Source organism: Myxocyprinus asiaticus, chromosome 50 (assembly GCF_019703515.2).
Source record: "Myxocyprinus asiaticus isolate MX2 ecotype Aquarium Trade chromosome 50, UBuf_Myxa_2, whole genome shotgun sequence".
NCBI lineage: Eukaryota > Metazoa > Chordata > Actinopteri > Cypriniformes > Catostomidae > Myxocyprinus > Myxocyprinus asiaticus.
This window is the reverse complement of record NC_059393.1, coordinates 17806840-17822233: the sequence shown is the minus strand read 5'-3', so window position 1 is coordinate 17822233 and position 15394 is coordinate 17806840. Positions and strand designations below refer to the sequence as shown.

The 15394-nt window shown below is 39.3% G+C and overlaps 1 protein-coding gene across 6 annotated transcripts in view; it reads right to left on the bottom strand.

The window, feature by feature from the left end:
- LOC127438623 (epidermal growth factor receptor substrate 15-like 1) overlaps positions 1–15394 on the bottom strand; it is a 33756-nt gene that overhangs the window by 12020 nt on the left and 6342 nt on the right. For all 6 annotated transcript variants that reach the window (XM_051694318.1, XM_051694316.1, XM_051694317.1 and 3 more), the window contains exons 9-23: positions 15068–15310; positions 14715–14872; positions 14450–14606; positions 13191–13253; positions 12407–12492; positions 10098–10170; positions 9851–10012; positions 8193–8390; positions 7753–7917; positions 5180–5285; positions 4996–5046; positions 3594–3730; positions 3442–3502; positions 2453–2535; positions 2222–2312 (exon numbers count right to left, since the gene is read on the bottom strand). In XM_051694318.1, the coding sequence (XP_051550278.1) occupies positions 2222–2312; positions 2453–2535; positions 3442–3502; positions 3594–3730; positions 4996–5046; positions 5180–5285; positions 7753–7917; positions 8193–8390; positions 9851–10012; positions 10098–10170; positions 12407–12492; positions 13191–13253; positions 14450–14606; positions 14715–14872; positions 15068–15310 (1834 nt within the window). The remainder of the gene's footprint in view (positions 1–2221; positions 2313–2452; positions 2536–3441; positions 3503–3593; positions 3731–4995; positions 5047–5179; positions 5286–7752; positions 7918–8192; positions 8391–9850; positions 10013–10097; positions 10171–12406; positions 12493–13190; positions 13254–14449; positions 14607–14714; positions 14873–15067; positions 15311–15394) is intronic.

The following is a 15394-nucleotide window of genomic DNA, read 5'->3' as shown; positions in this document are numbered from 1 at the left end:
GTGCAGCCAAGACGGTTTCATCATGGTTAAAAACAAGGGGGCCTGGGTAGCTCAGTGAGTAAAGACGCTGACTACCACCCCTGGAGTTCACGAGTTAGAATCCCAGGGCGTGCTGAGTGACTCCAGCCAGGTCTCCTGGAGCAAATATCAATTTTTGTATTTATTTTTATCTTCTGCGGCAGCTGCTGTGAGATGCACACGGATGCATCAGGGATTTAGGTACACGAGCAGCACACAGAACTGCCTTGCATTGTGCGGTTTCCTGCAAATTAACTAGAAAATCATGTCCGTGACGACATGGCCCTAATATTATCAGTGGGCTTTTCCAGTGTTTTTGGATGTAGCATTTGCAGTCAAATCGTGAGACGTAACTTCTCATCGAGTGCTAATTTCTACTGTGTTGACTCATTTGTACGGTATGTATTTTCCCAAATCAGTCAGCATATAGAGAAAAAAGATTCAGAAAGAAATCTCAGTATAGACTATTATTTCTTTAGATAGGGATAATTTTAAATAAAACTAAATTAAATTGAATTGACAAATTGAAAATGAAGTAGAAATAAAAACTACATTAAAATTTGAAACATAATAACCTTGGTTGTAATGACTAATGCAGCTTTCACTTTCTTTAGTCTTCATTTAAGTGGAGGGGATTTCAAATAACTGAAATGTCAGCAGAACGCAATAAGAATTGTGTTGAAGGACAGTTTTGTCTTCATACACCTAAAGCATATACTGTCATTCTGAAACCACTTTGAAGTCTTTTCAGCAGGATACTAATCATAAAATATATATATATATATATATATATGAAAACAACAGATGTGTTTTAGTTACATTTATATTGACATAAATTTTCTTAGTTGTGAAGTTTAAAATAAGCTTAAAATATTGATGTTGAGTTTACGGTTACAATTTAAATTCAGATTCATGAACAGATTCATTCGAACTCGGAATCTACTTGGCCTGTTATGGACTCGGTCTTGAGTCCTACTCGGCCCCTTTTGGACTCGGACTCAACTTGGACTCGACTGTTTAAAGACGCGGACTTGACTCGGACTTGACTAAGGTGGACTCAGACCCAACACTACTTTTAACTATTTCTTTTAATTTTTAATTCAAAATGATTCTGTTACTATTGCTATTATGCACATGACTACCTGAAAGCTAATATCTTGTGACAATTACATAATTTAATGCCACTTATTATTCAAGCAGCAGGGTTCAGCAAATTCAAAAATGTCTTTTGGAAGAACAATAAGCAAAAGGTAATACGTGAAATACTCGGTGTGAAAAGTTGTGGCAGCTAGGCTATAATACCCACTAGAGTGTGTAAACACACACACACAGGAAGCAGGGTGGGGTGTGTAGATCAGTGCACGATGCTGGCAGTGCAGGCTAACCGCAGATCAACAAAACATGTTTGCTATACAACCCTAAGCACACCAAAAAAACCTCCCTCTTTAACCTTCATAACCCAATTTTATACCTCTGTTACACCAGGAAAGCACTCCCTTGTTTTCTAGGATGGAAAAAAAACTTGCAAAATAAGTGAGCTGCACAGATTTGCCCTTTCCTCTAACTGATGACTGCCGAGGAAACAGTTACGGTTTCATTTATTTTAAGTCACAAATTCTGTTCCATTCAGGATTAGAGATTTGTGCACAATGGAGTGATTTACAGTGGACAGAGATTAAACATTTTGGCTAGTTCTCCTTGAGAAAATCTGTTTTTATTAAGCAATATTGGACTTTTTTTGGTTTGTTTTTTTTGCTAGAAACTAAACTTCTTTTTAAGTTGTACCTCAATTTCCTGTTGACACCCAGTATGTATGAGATATCATTGTGGTTAATCAAAATTCGGTTTCACCAGCATGTTCTCACAAGCTCTGTCCGTTTACTAGAAGGTTTTTACGTGAACGTGTAAGCTGAGGTCAATAACTTTCCACAATAAAGCTGTTATGCTTTCACCACTAATAAACAACTAATAACAGCTTATAGTTACAAAAGTCATGTGTTTTCTTCAGTACTTTGAAGATATTTCTTCTTAAATATCAGTGCCAAGAACAAAGAAAAAGTGAAGTTTCAGTATTTGTTTATTGTGTGATATTAACAAGTCAAATTTAACACCTTATTTGGTTATAAGTGTATATAAAGCTTTCGAAAAAGGGTAAATGTTTTCTTGTGGGCCTTAAGATGGACGACGAAAGTGAAATACTTACCACTTGATGGTTTAGGCCGAGGTGGTATGCTTTTCTTGGGCGGTAGAGCTGGCATGTCTTGTTTTCGGCTGAAGGGGTCATCTACAAAGCCCTGAATTTAACCACAAAAGAACGGAGAAGCGGTGAGTCATTATCAGCCACAAGGTACAAAAACTCCAAATTACCAGCGAGATGACAAATGTCATGTTGCAGATGTGTGAGAAAGTTGCACACTGAAAAGCTGTTGGCTACCTTTGACATTTGGCTGAAGTCGGCAAATCCACTGTTGCTGCCAAACGAACTGCTACCGAAAAGGTCCAAAGTACCGAAGAAATCTGTAATTATAAACGCATGTAATGGTGTTAAACATCAGGACAAATTAGGGTAGATATTTGTACAGTTTTGACTTATTATGGGATTATAATATTTACAGTATATTATGGAGCTATATTTGAAAGATGATGTTTTTAAGATTGGCCTAGCAGTCAGTGTACATGCTCTGAAACATTGAGCCATGGAGCAAATGCCTTTCCCTTCTCATTCCTTTTTTCATTCCATTTTTGCCACTTTTTGTTGGCAGTCATAGATGAGAGAGGACAGAAAACCAAGGGGTGAGAGAAAGAAGATAATTTACACTAGTCTAGTACATAGACCTAGACTGGAGCAATCAGCAATTACGACCATCTATTTCTCCATCTCAAGAATTTGAGAATTAGCTCCAAGCTGTTTTGTTTTCTTTGTTTGTTTTATTTTCTTCCTTTCAACCCTCAGGTTAGAAAAAAAAAAAAAAAATGTGTTGAGCATTTCCTGGCATCGCCTCAGTGTCAAACAATGCTGCAACCGACGGCATTAACCATTTAATTGAACACCAGATGAATGTCACATCCTTCAGACTGCTGAAGGCCCCACGAGCGAGCAGACGTCTTGCATGGGAACTCTTTCTACAGCTTCTTCACACATCTTCTCTCAGAACGCTCTGAATGGTCTTCGAAAAAAAAAAAAGTGTCGCCACTGGGCATGAGGTGTGAAAGTGTCATCTAGCTTGAGTTGTGCAAGTCGCTCAAGGCGAGAGGGAAACAGGGCTTTTTAGGTCTTTAAAGCTGATGCCAGATCAGTTTCACAGGTTCTTTTTAGAATGTTGCACTGAATATACGAGACAGATCTTGGATCAGCATCTGCAAAGAAAGGGAGTGGCAGGGGTGATATGATTCAGCAAAAAACGAGAGGCATGCAAATGGTACCTTGGCCTTTCGGTTTGGGGCTGGTGGAGCTGAAAGGGTCATTGCTTGAGAAGTGATGACTCTACAAGACAGAAGACATGAGATGGCTGAGAATGACATAAGTCCCATTCGTTTCTGAAATTTTAGTTTGTGGATTGTGACTTTCACTCTACCTTTGAGGGAAGAGTGGCACTTTTACTAAATGGATCGGCATTGCTGAAGGGGTCTGGCTTTGAGGGCTTCTTGAAGAAATCTTCAGAAGAGGTCATAAATGGGTCGGTCTCCTTGAAAGGGTCTCCACCGAAAGGATCTGAGAGAGTTTGGAGCATAACGTAAATGTTTGAACTTAAAAACAAATGGGTTGACAGTGTCAAATTAGGGCTGGTCGATACAGTATATTGAATATTCAGGATAAAATCACTATGATTTTTCTGCCAGTATAAAATTAAGCAATATTGTGAATATTTTAATGTGCTTTTTCTTTGGCCAATACATTTCCTAATGAGGGCATCATTAGACTAATTTAACTATCCTTAAGGGCTGCATAATTAATTCTAACACTGGAATCGCAATAATATCGATCATGTTATTATTAAACTGCAAAGACTGCACTTTAATCAAATTAATACATAGTTTGTGTGTGCTTTTTTTTGGGGGGGGGGATTTCCCCCCTTTTCACCCAATTTGGAATGCCCAATTCCCTATGCGCTTTTAAGTCCTTGTGGTCGCGTAGTGATTTGCCTCAATCCGGGTGGCTGAGACCGCCAACCCGTGCATCTTATCACTTGATGAGCTTGTTGAGCACGTCGCCATGGAGACATAGTGCGTGTGGAGGCTTCACGCCATCCACCGCGGCATCAACGCTCAACTCACCACGCACTCCACCGAGAACGAACCACATTATGGCGACCACAAGGAGGTTACCCCATGTGACTCTACCCTCCCTAGCAACCAGGCCAATTTGGTTGCTTAGGAGACCTGGCAGTCACTCAGCACTCCCTGGGATTTGAACTGGCGAATTCCAGGGGTGGTAGCTACCCAGGCCCCCAGTTTGTGAATGGGTAACGTGTTCTGTGTGCATGCGCGGGGCTCTTAATACACCTTTTTCAGAGTGGTTCGCATCCATTGTGAACGAAAGTGTAGAAGTTTCACACATTTGCGCGATTCCAAACATTTGTAACTGCTACAAGTTATTATACAAATCTACTATATAGATATAATATTTGTAGCCATTTCATCAAGCCCTGTTAAAAGCAATAACCCAGAGAGCCGAGGGACATGCATTTAAATATCCTAATTCATATGATATCATCATCTTATCATGTATCTATATTTAGCGTACATTTTAAACATAGTATGAGAGTTGGGGAACTGAAAGCCTCATATAATACTAAAAGGGAACTGTGCCAAGATAACTGAACATGATGTTCAGTACCATGCAGCTGCAATCTTTGTGCCATAATTGTGGTTGCTTTATTGAAAGATCAAAATAAATTGAATGAATATGGGCCATTTATGACTTTATCACTTTCCCATGGTGCAACTGTAACGCGCATCAATAGATGGACTGGATACCTGCAACTGTGGTGGTCTGCTTTGAGAAAGGGTCATTCTGGAAAGGGTCACCTAAAGCATAGTGGAAAGACAGATGAAGATTAGTTTAGTAGCCATTAGCAAAGGCCTCAATCTTGGCCCAAACAGTGCTTTATTTAAGCAGACATGTACAAAGAGATAGAGAAGATGAGATAATAAGCAACACCTTTGAATGGATCTGTTTTAAATGGGTCCTCAGACTGGAATGGGTCTGTGTGTATCTCCTGAGGGGAGCTGTTGAACACTGTGGTCTTCACCTTAAAAGGATCCTCCTGTAATGGGTTAAAATAATAAGGGTTAATATAATTAACTCTAAATATTTCCTTTCGCACTGATCTGAGGCCTGTTTCACTGATTTAAAAATAAAATAAAAGTAAAGATCACCGCAAGAGGTTAATTCCTGCCCAGAGCTTGTTTGTTGTGTCTGACTCTATAATTATATGGCTTTCTCTTCAAAAGCAAGAGTTTTTACGTTCTGGAGCACACTGTAGATATCTTGTCACATTCATTCCATAGTTTAGCCTAACAACAGTTTAACCTGTCAGACTTGCCAAACTTAAAAACAAGCATTTAACCCAAATATCTAAGAAACAGGCCACCTCTACACCACAGGTATTTCAACTAAAATAAAGTTGCAAAGCAGTAACTCTTGGGAGAAGAAACATTTGTAATAGGAACCTTACAGTTTAAATTTGAAGATTTTTAGTCAGTAATTCAGCTGTTCCAAATAATAGCCACAACATAAGACGCTCTGTTAAAAGTGCTGGGTTTCCAAATTGTACCTTTGCATGTGAGGTGTAATTCAAAAAGAAAAGCAAGCGAAGTTTTCCTTCAGAAACAAGAGAATGTCAACAAGAATTCAATCGCAGTTTCTTCTCAACTCTTAATAGTTTGCAGTCACATATGAGTAAGGTTTATGCTTAACCTTACATTCTCTGATTATTGAGTTTAAATAAGAAAAACAAATTCGAAGTGCCATAGTGTGTAAGTATGAGTCTGTAATCTGATCATAAGGAAACTCTATATGTTCGGTCAGGCTTATTTTAGTAAAGTATCATGAGGAAATATAATTTGTAATATAGTATTAAAGTTCCAAGTAGGGCCAATTAATTCCCTTGATCACGATTATTAATTTCGATTAATAGAATTTACATTAAATTCCTTTGTTGTTGGGCAAATTACAATCCATATTTTTATGTAAGCTACACCTCTAAAAACAAGCTTAGAACTCAACGGGAGTAGATCTAAATGGAATGCTGTAATTGACACTTTTCTTGATTAGTTATTTGCAGCAGCTGTAATTGTAATCTCGATCATTTTTCCGATTAACTGTGCAGCCCTAGTTCCAAGCCTTGATAGCTTTAGAATGATGGTTTTCCTCATTTTTAAATCTCTATTGTTGCTGATATCAGAGGTTAGTGGATTTTGCTTTCGACAACTATCGGCATAGATTTTTGCTGTGTATGAGGTTTTCCCCAAAATAAACTTTCGACAACTATCGACATAGATTTTTGCTGATAAAGATGGAGGTTTTCTCCAAAAGAAACTTTCAACAACTATCGACATCGATTTTTGCTGATAAAGATGGAGTTTTTCCCCCAAAAACACTTTCGACAACTATCGGCACAGATTTATGCTGATAAAGATGGAGGTCCCCCCCCAAAAATAAACTTTCAACAACTATCGGCATAGATTTTTGCTGATAAAGATGTAGGTTTTCCCCCAAAAACACTATCGAAAACTACTGGCATAGATTTTTATTCCAAAATAAACTTTCGACAACTATCGGCACAGATTTTTGCTGATAAAGATGGAGGTTTTCCCCAAAATAAACTTTCGGCAACTAACGGCACAGATTTTTGCTGATAAAGATGGAGGTTTTCCCCAAAAAACACTTTCGACAACTATCGGCACAGATTTTTGCTGATGAAGATGGAGGTTTTCCCCAAAATAAACTTTCGACAACTATCAACATAGATTTTTGCTGATAAAGATGGAGGTTTTCCCCAAAAAACACTTTCGACAACTATCGGCACAGATTTTTGCTGATAAAGATGGAGGTTTCCCCCCCAAAAAAACTTTCGACAACTATCCGCATAGATTTTTGCTAATAACCAATAGCTAAAATCAAATTGTAAAATTCAGTGGTTTATTCTCAGTGGAGGTGGTTGTGAATTTTTACCAACTTGTTAGCAGGACTTTTTAATTTTCCCCTTTTAAAAATCTCATAATAATGCATAATAATAAAAGTAGTTTACATTCAGTATACATTCAAGCAGTATGTATAAAAAACATGTATAATGTATTCTAATACATTTGAATGCATACAGTTTACAAAAATAGTATGTAGAATGCATACTAAAGGGCAGTATACCTACTAAATCCATTTCCTCATATATTCAGAGAAAAGTCAACTATGACAAGGTACTATTTGGCTTTTAGTTAGAACAGGTCTTTGCATATACCTTTGTACTTTTATTACATTTTTGTAGCTACATTTTTTAAACATACACTATTTATTCTTTCCACTTATCTTTAAAGTACTTTGCTACTACTTACATTAAATGTGCCCTATAAATCACGTTTTTTAAGGCTCTTAGTTGGCTGAAACCAAACATCATTAACTACTCGATGCATTGCAGTTTTAATCAACGGGGTGCCTCTCTAATTAACTTAAGTATTTTTATTAGGTTACAGAAAGTATAAAATGCTTGACTCTATATAAGAACCCAGTCTCACCATAGCCCTGAAGCCTCCATTTTCTTTCTCTGGGAAGCCTTCGCTCATGTCGGCCAGGTTGGTCATGCTGCCCCCGTGGGTTCCGTTCAGAGTGCTGCTGTACTGCTCGATATTCTTACTGATCTCATGTTGACTGTCCTGGATCTGGGAGAGTTTGCTCCGAGCCTGTAACACAAACATAGAGGCCAGTTTATACACACATACACACACAGGACAGTTTACCAGGTAACTGCTTTGATAAGCACCAAATGTCTTTTTTCCCACAGTTCACCAGAAGAAGAATTTATAGCATCTGCTTTCTAGAACCATATGAGCAACCACATTTGCATGAAAGCATTTGAAACGGAGAACAAAAATAATTGTGTTTGTCTCTCTCTGGTGAACAAATGTGGAACTACACTTTTGGTTCATATATAAGTAAAGTTGATTGAAAGCAAAACCTGGTTGATTTCGTCTTGTGTGGCTTTGAGAGACTTTATGATGGTTTCAAGCTGAATCCTGCCCGCCTGTAGACTCTGTTCTAACTGAGCCTCTTCCTGTTGCAGGCGGTTCAGGTCAGCCTTTGCTCGGCCCAACTCCTCTTCCTGACTCTGCAGGTCTGATTCCTGAGAGTGGATCTGGTTCTGTAGGGAGGTGATCTGACAGAAATACAGTGGATCAGTGTTGTTTATAAATTATTAATATTGCAACCTGAGGCTGCGCTACAAATAATCGTTATGCGTAGTAAAATTTCCATCACTGTCTATTTTTTTTGGGTCATTTGCATTAAAATATGCAAAAATAATATTGTATTGTATCATATCATATTGTAACTATTTCTTTTTCTTGTTTTATTATCTGTTGAAATGACGGACAGCATTTGGAATTATCTGTCATGTAAAATTTCCATCACTTTCTATTTTTATCCGTCATTAATTACTTTTTCATTAAAATGTGTAAAAAATTACCTCTGACTGCAACGGTTTTCAAAGTGAACAGGTTAAATGTTTGATAACGAAAAAATTAAGTTAATGCTTACATTTTTACTAGCTAAACAATTTACAGTCATTACAATTCCAACAAAACCTAACTCTAATATTTATATATATATAAATACTCAAACCAGCCCATCTGGCACCAACAATCATGCCATGGTCGAAATCACTGAGATCACATTTTTTTCCCATTCTGATGATTGATGTGAACATTAACTGAAGCTCCTGACCTGTATCTGCCTGATTTTATGCACTGCACTGCTGCCACATGATTGGCTGATTAGATAACCGCATGGATGATTGTTGGTGCCAGATGGGCTGGTTTGAGTATTTCTGTAACTGCTGATCTCCTGGGATTTTCACACACAACAGTCTCTAGAATTTACTCAGAATGGTGCCAAAAACAAAAAACATCCAGTGAGGGGCAGTTCTGTGAACAGAAATGCCTTGTTGATGAGAGAGGTCAACAGAGAATGGCCAGACTGGTTCGAACTAACTACTCTGACAAAGTCTACGGTAACTCAGATAACCACTCTGTACAATTGTGGTGAGAAGAATATCATCTCAGAATGCTATTATGAAATGCGGGCTGGCGACACGAGGGGGACCTACACAATATTAGTCAGGTGGTTTTTAATGTTGTGGCTAATCGGTATATATACATATATATATATATATATATATATATATATATAAAGAATATCAAAGGGACCTGAATGTTTAATTACCTATCAAAAAGCTAAACAATCATGGCCGGGTCTAAGGGGGGCGCTAGTGGAAACATTGCCCCCCTAAATTTTCCTTGTGCCTCCCGGTCTGATGAAGAAACAACCACTTGGCCACCCTAAAGTAAATAATGACCTCCCTAAGATTGTATCTTAGTACCGGCCCTGTGAACAATTATGTTGTAGCACTGTGCTGGTATGTTTTTAGAGGTTTTTACAGATTGTAGCATTCACATGTAAGTCATTTTTGGCACTCATTTGTAGGTCGTTATGAATAAAAGCATCTGCTTAATGAATACATCTAAATGTAATGTAAATGTGAACAAACTTTAAGCTTAATTGCACAAAAATAAATGAACCTATGTGTGCCAAAAATAATTTTTCTGACTTCTCCCTCACCATTTGCGACTCTTCTTGGCATTTCTGTCTGACGTCATTGAGCATGTCTTCTAGTTTTGCCTTCTGCTGATCCATCTCCTCCAGCCGGTCCTGAGCGTCCTGCTTCTGGGCCTCAAGCTCCTGGAGGCTGCACGTCTCTCGGTCCAGATCGTTCTGCATCTCCTGTCAATCAGACCATGTAAATCCTGTCAATCATGATGTCGCCCTTCCTGTAAGTACTGCTTTAACACAGCATTGCCATTTTTACCTGAACCTCTGTGGTTTTGTTTCTAATGGTCTCTTCTGTTTCTCTGATGTCTTGTTCCAATGTGTATTTCTCTCTGTTAAAAAAATAAAGAAGACATAAAACACAAAACTTTATTAACCACTGGCAACCATACACAGAAAAAAACCCTTATACCTGCCTCCTTCACACACAAATACCGGCATACATAAAACAAGAACGGTGACAGCCAAGAGAAGGTTTTACCTGAGTGTATCCCAGTGTGTGAAAGCAAGTGTGCTGAGGCCGCATGAAGAATAAGCAAGCGAAAACAAGAGATTTCGTAAAAAATACACACATTAAATGGACACTGTGAGGCGGGACAGGAGGTGAGATGAGGATTTGTAAGGAAGGGAAAACTCATCCACCACCAAGAGCTTTCTGGTACCTTTCCTCTTCTTTTGAAGTGTGTATTTTAGACTCAGAGCCATTTCAGGGGTGAGTCGTCTATAGGGGAAATTGTTCAGAAAAAGGAAAGATTTACTGGGTTTGGTGGGGCTGGCCAGTAAGAAAAATGGAGGACAATGGAGATAGATGGGAGGAGGCGAAATTCAAACAACTTGCACACCCCCTCAAAAATACTTAAAAGTCATAAAAAAGGCTTGTGTAAAAAAGTGAAATTACAAGATCAGCTTATTGTCCTATCAAAAGACAGGAAAAAAAGGAAGCCAAGGCCTGCAGATGCTTGATGACCAAATAAACAGCTTTTCACACTTTTTTCATCTTTAGAAACTCAGGGTTAACATCTAAACTCTGGATTAAGGCCACTTTTAACCCTGGGTTAACTACTTTTTTAACTCTGAGTTAAAGCCACTTTAAACCCTGGGTTAACTTCTTTTTAAACTCTGAGTTAAGGCCACTTTAACCCTGGGTTGATGTCTTTTTAAACTCTGGGTTAAGACAACTTTTAACCCTGGATTAACGTTTTTTTTTTTTCACCCAATTTGGAATGCCCAATTCCCAGTGCGCTTTTAAGTCCTCGTGGTCGCGTAGTGATTTGCCTCAATCTGGGTGGCGGAGGATGAATCCCAGTTGCCTCCGCGTCTGAGACCATCAACCCGCGCATCTTATCACGTGGCTTGTTGAGCGCGCTGCCATGGAGACATAGCGCTTGTGGAGGCTTCACACTATCCACTGCGGCATCCGCGCTCAACTCACCACGTGCCCCACCGAGAACGAACCACATTATAGTGACCACGAGGAGGTTACCCCATGTGACTCTACTCTCCCTAGCAACTGGGCCAATTTGGTTGCTTAGGAGACCTAGCTAACATTTTATTAAACTCTCGGTACAGGCCACTTTTAACCCTGGAAACGTCATTTAAAACTTTGGGTTAAGGACACTTTTAACCCTCGGATAATGTCTTTTAAACTCTGGGTTAAAGCCACATTTAACCCTGGATTAAAGTTTTTTAAAATGTCAGAATAAGGCCACTTTTAACCCTGGGTTAACGTCTTTAAAAACTCTAGGTTAAGGCCACTTTTAACCCCGGGTTAACATCTTAAAACTCCGGAATAAGGCCACTTTAAACCCTGGGTTAACATCTTAAAACTCTAGGTTAAGGCCACTTTTAACCCAGGGTTAACATCTTATAAAACTCTGGAATAAGGCCACTGTTAATGCTGGGTTAAAAGTTTTTACATATCTGGGTTAAGGCCACATTCAACCCTGGGTTAGCGTCTTTTTAAATTCCTGGAATAAGGCAAATTATAACCCTGGGTTAATGTATTTTAAAACTTTAGGTTAAGGCCACATTTAACCCTAGGTTAACGTCTTTTTAAATTCAGAAGTAAGGGCACTTTAAACCCTGGGTTAACATCTTTTAAAACTCCAGGGAAAGGCCACTTTTAAACCTGGGTTAACATTGTATTAAACTCTAGGTTAAGGCCACTTTTAACCCTGAGTTAACATCTTATTAAACTCTGGGTGAAGGCAAAAGTAAAAATTATGAACAGTTACAGAATACACTCCTCTGTGTCTTCAATTTTGTTTGTTTTTTGTTTTTTTTGGTTTCTGTAGTATGTCACCAGAGCAAAATTACATGTTGACATTTCCACATGTGCACAAGCAGTTGTTAAAACAAGTTGCATGCTCATTGTTTATATTTATCTAAATACAAATCCATTATTCTCAAGCTCAGCGACACTATTAAAAAAAATATATCTTTATAAAAAAATTCTAAGTGGAATATAGAGCTTCAATTAAAATGTCTTTTCATTTGTGTCATTCTGTTGCTTTTGTAAAGGTTCAAATACATCACAAGCCACTCTTAAATCCCAGTGTACAGTATTACCTCTGCAGCTGAGCGATTTCCTGACTGATGTCATCCAGTTCTTTAATCCCGGTGAACTCGCCAGAACCCACAGAGCTGGAGCTGTCCTATATGAGGGAGGGCCATTAAATAAAATCAGTTCTGCTGTTGTCTAATCACAGAAGCACAGCACCACAAAAAAGAGGGGTAGAGAACATCAAGGAGCCACCACACAGGAGCAGAGAGTGCAGAGACGTGCTTGTCTTCCACCTCTACGATCAATACACCGGGAAGTCAAGGCACAGCACCATTCACAGCACTGGATCTGTCACAAATGTTTTTTAAACTAAACGTCTTTGCTAATAGGCCACCAAAAGCATTTGTTTTGGTTTGTTTTGTCTGTTTTACAAACTTTACCTACCCATAACTTGAACATTATTGCCTGATATTAGCCAGTGATAAAAGCATAAACATCAGCAGCATTGAAATATGGATAAAGAGGAAAACAAGAATGTTTGGTAAGGCATTTGTCGTTAAGATGCATTTAGGGTTTTGAAATATCCTTTTTCTGATGGTCAACACAAATTAAATCAAATTTAAGCGGTTCTCTAACCGTGTTGTAAATGACAGAGCTACAATTTAATCTGATATATGATTAGAACTTGATGAAAACTCTATCAATAAAGAACTACCAATAAAGACTCTGACATCCATTTAGAAAAATCATATAAAAAACATTGTAAAACATAAGTATGTGAATACTACAATTTACACTATACTGTATATATTCTAGAACACAGAGAGACTGAGAAAAAGATTTGTTTACCCGGCGCATCTCTGTCAGTGCAGCCATTTCAGATCCCACTGGTGTCATGTATCCTGATAGACTCTGAAAAGAGAGAGAAATCTCTTCAAATATGATATAAGACTAGGTGCTGCACATTAACCCATAAAAGCAAGTAAGATTCTGTATATTAACTAGTAATTTACATTCAATGCTGATTTATAAAGTGACAACAGTACAGTCAGGGCTGGTCGGTATATCTAACATTCACAATAAATTTGTGATGATTTCACTGGTTATATAACATTAAGTAACATTGTTAAAATCGCAATTGTGACGAGGAGGAGGGCGTGGCTGGAGACGCCGGTTCGGGAGAGAGAGAGACGCACGTGGCCGCGTTGCATGTGTGTCCTTATGTTTATGTTTGTTTTATGTTGAGTTTCTGATTAAACTTTACATTGACTGTTCAACCGGTTCCCGCCTCCTCCTTGCCCATCCTTATACTGTTACAGTGGTGCCGAAACCCGGGAGGAGGAAGGACGCACCGTCAAGGAGTCCTCGCCGCTGACTGAGGATTGCGATGCCGAGGTAGTGCTCGATCCGGTGGCGCTGGAGCTCTGCGCCAACCAGCAACCGAAAGGGTTGGCTGAGGGGTCCAGTGCCATGCGGATGGCAGCAGTACAGTGAGCTGAGGGCCTGTCGATGGCATGTCCGGGGCTGGCGAGCCTGTCTCTCTCTCTTTCTCCTCTTTCTCTCTATTCTCCCCCAACCTCTCACTCGTCCTGTTCCCACTCCCAGGCACGTGCGGGTCAGACCCGGAGACCATCCTGATGTGTCAACGCTCCCTCCCTGGTGGGGGAGTATGTCACAGACCAGAGATTCCCCAACCTGAGTTTGCTGATGGGGGTATGTGGCAAGCAAGGAAGGAAGAAAGGGGGATAAAATATATATATATATATATATATATATATATATATATATATATGGTTTGTCTATATTTTCCGTGAAATCGCAGGTATTTCTTGTCTAAATATTTAAACAGTTCTGTATCTGTACCTGTCATTTGCTTCAGGCTAGAGATGGGCACAAGTACTCGAGTACTCGGACGTGGCAGCAATGATCGATCATGGAAACAATGATCGATGGTGATCATGCTTGATGTAACTTTTCACTTAATTCAGGGCTCCAGACAAATAAAATTACTTAGGAGCCATTGGCTCTTAAACTGAAACATTAAGGAGCCAATTGGCTGTTTTTAGTCACCAAATCAAAGAATTGGTAAACATGCTGGTTTGACTCACTGGTCCCGGAGTGCCCCGTTCAGACGGCGGTATCATGTCTGGAGTCAGAGCTTGTGGAGGGTCCAAACCTTTGCTCACTTTCTGTTGAATGAAATGCATGGCTAAGGAAAACTGCTCCCGTGTGAGTTTGCCCATTTGCCTGGTGTCCGCCAAAGCCCTGACAAAGACAACAGAGTAAGTGATGACTGCCGTAATCACGACAGGAAGTGTGATTGAAAATGGGGAATTTTGAGAGGTTGTGAATGAAGGCATGTTTTAATGGTACCAAATATGTGCCAGGAAATTCTGATGAAGCCCGGACTGCATGAAAATGTCTTTAACTTCATGGCCGTTGACAAAACCGTCAAGGTCAGTGTCAGTTTTGAGGAAGATGTCATCATAGCGGCCTCTGTCTATGACTGGTACCACCCAGTTTACTGAATGCTGATGACAGAGTTAAAAAAAAAAAGTCTTCAGGCACTCTTTCTTCCTCATTCTTCTATTTTCACAAACATATCAAAGACATTCTTTCAAAAACTGACTAAACTTTGTGAGGAATTTTTAAAAATGGTCCTAAAATTTTGACTACTCATATTAACAGAAGGTTCAGCAATCTGTTGATTTAGCAGGGCTGTATACCTGTGAGGATTTGAGGGTGTGTTTTGGGGACAAACTCCCAGCACTGTTCAAAGAATTCATGCTGCCGTGAGAAGGTGTGGAGCGCAGACTGTCTTTTGGTGGCGGTGGGCTGCCTGGCAACACTGGCCCCATGCTGGACAAAGAGCCTGAGGTCTTCTTCCTTTTGGATGGAGGGATGAGAGAGGAGGGCAAAATGGAGGGCACTGGCTCCTTCTCCAGGGCGCGGTACACTAGGTGCATAGCCTGGACGCAAGAAAGTAAATTTAGACATTCAATATGTTCAGACAGGCATTCTACTATTCTACTCATACTATTTTTGAAGTATGC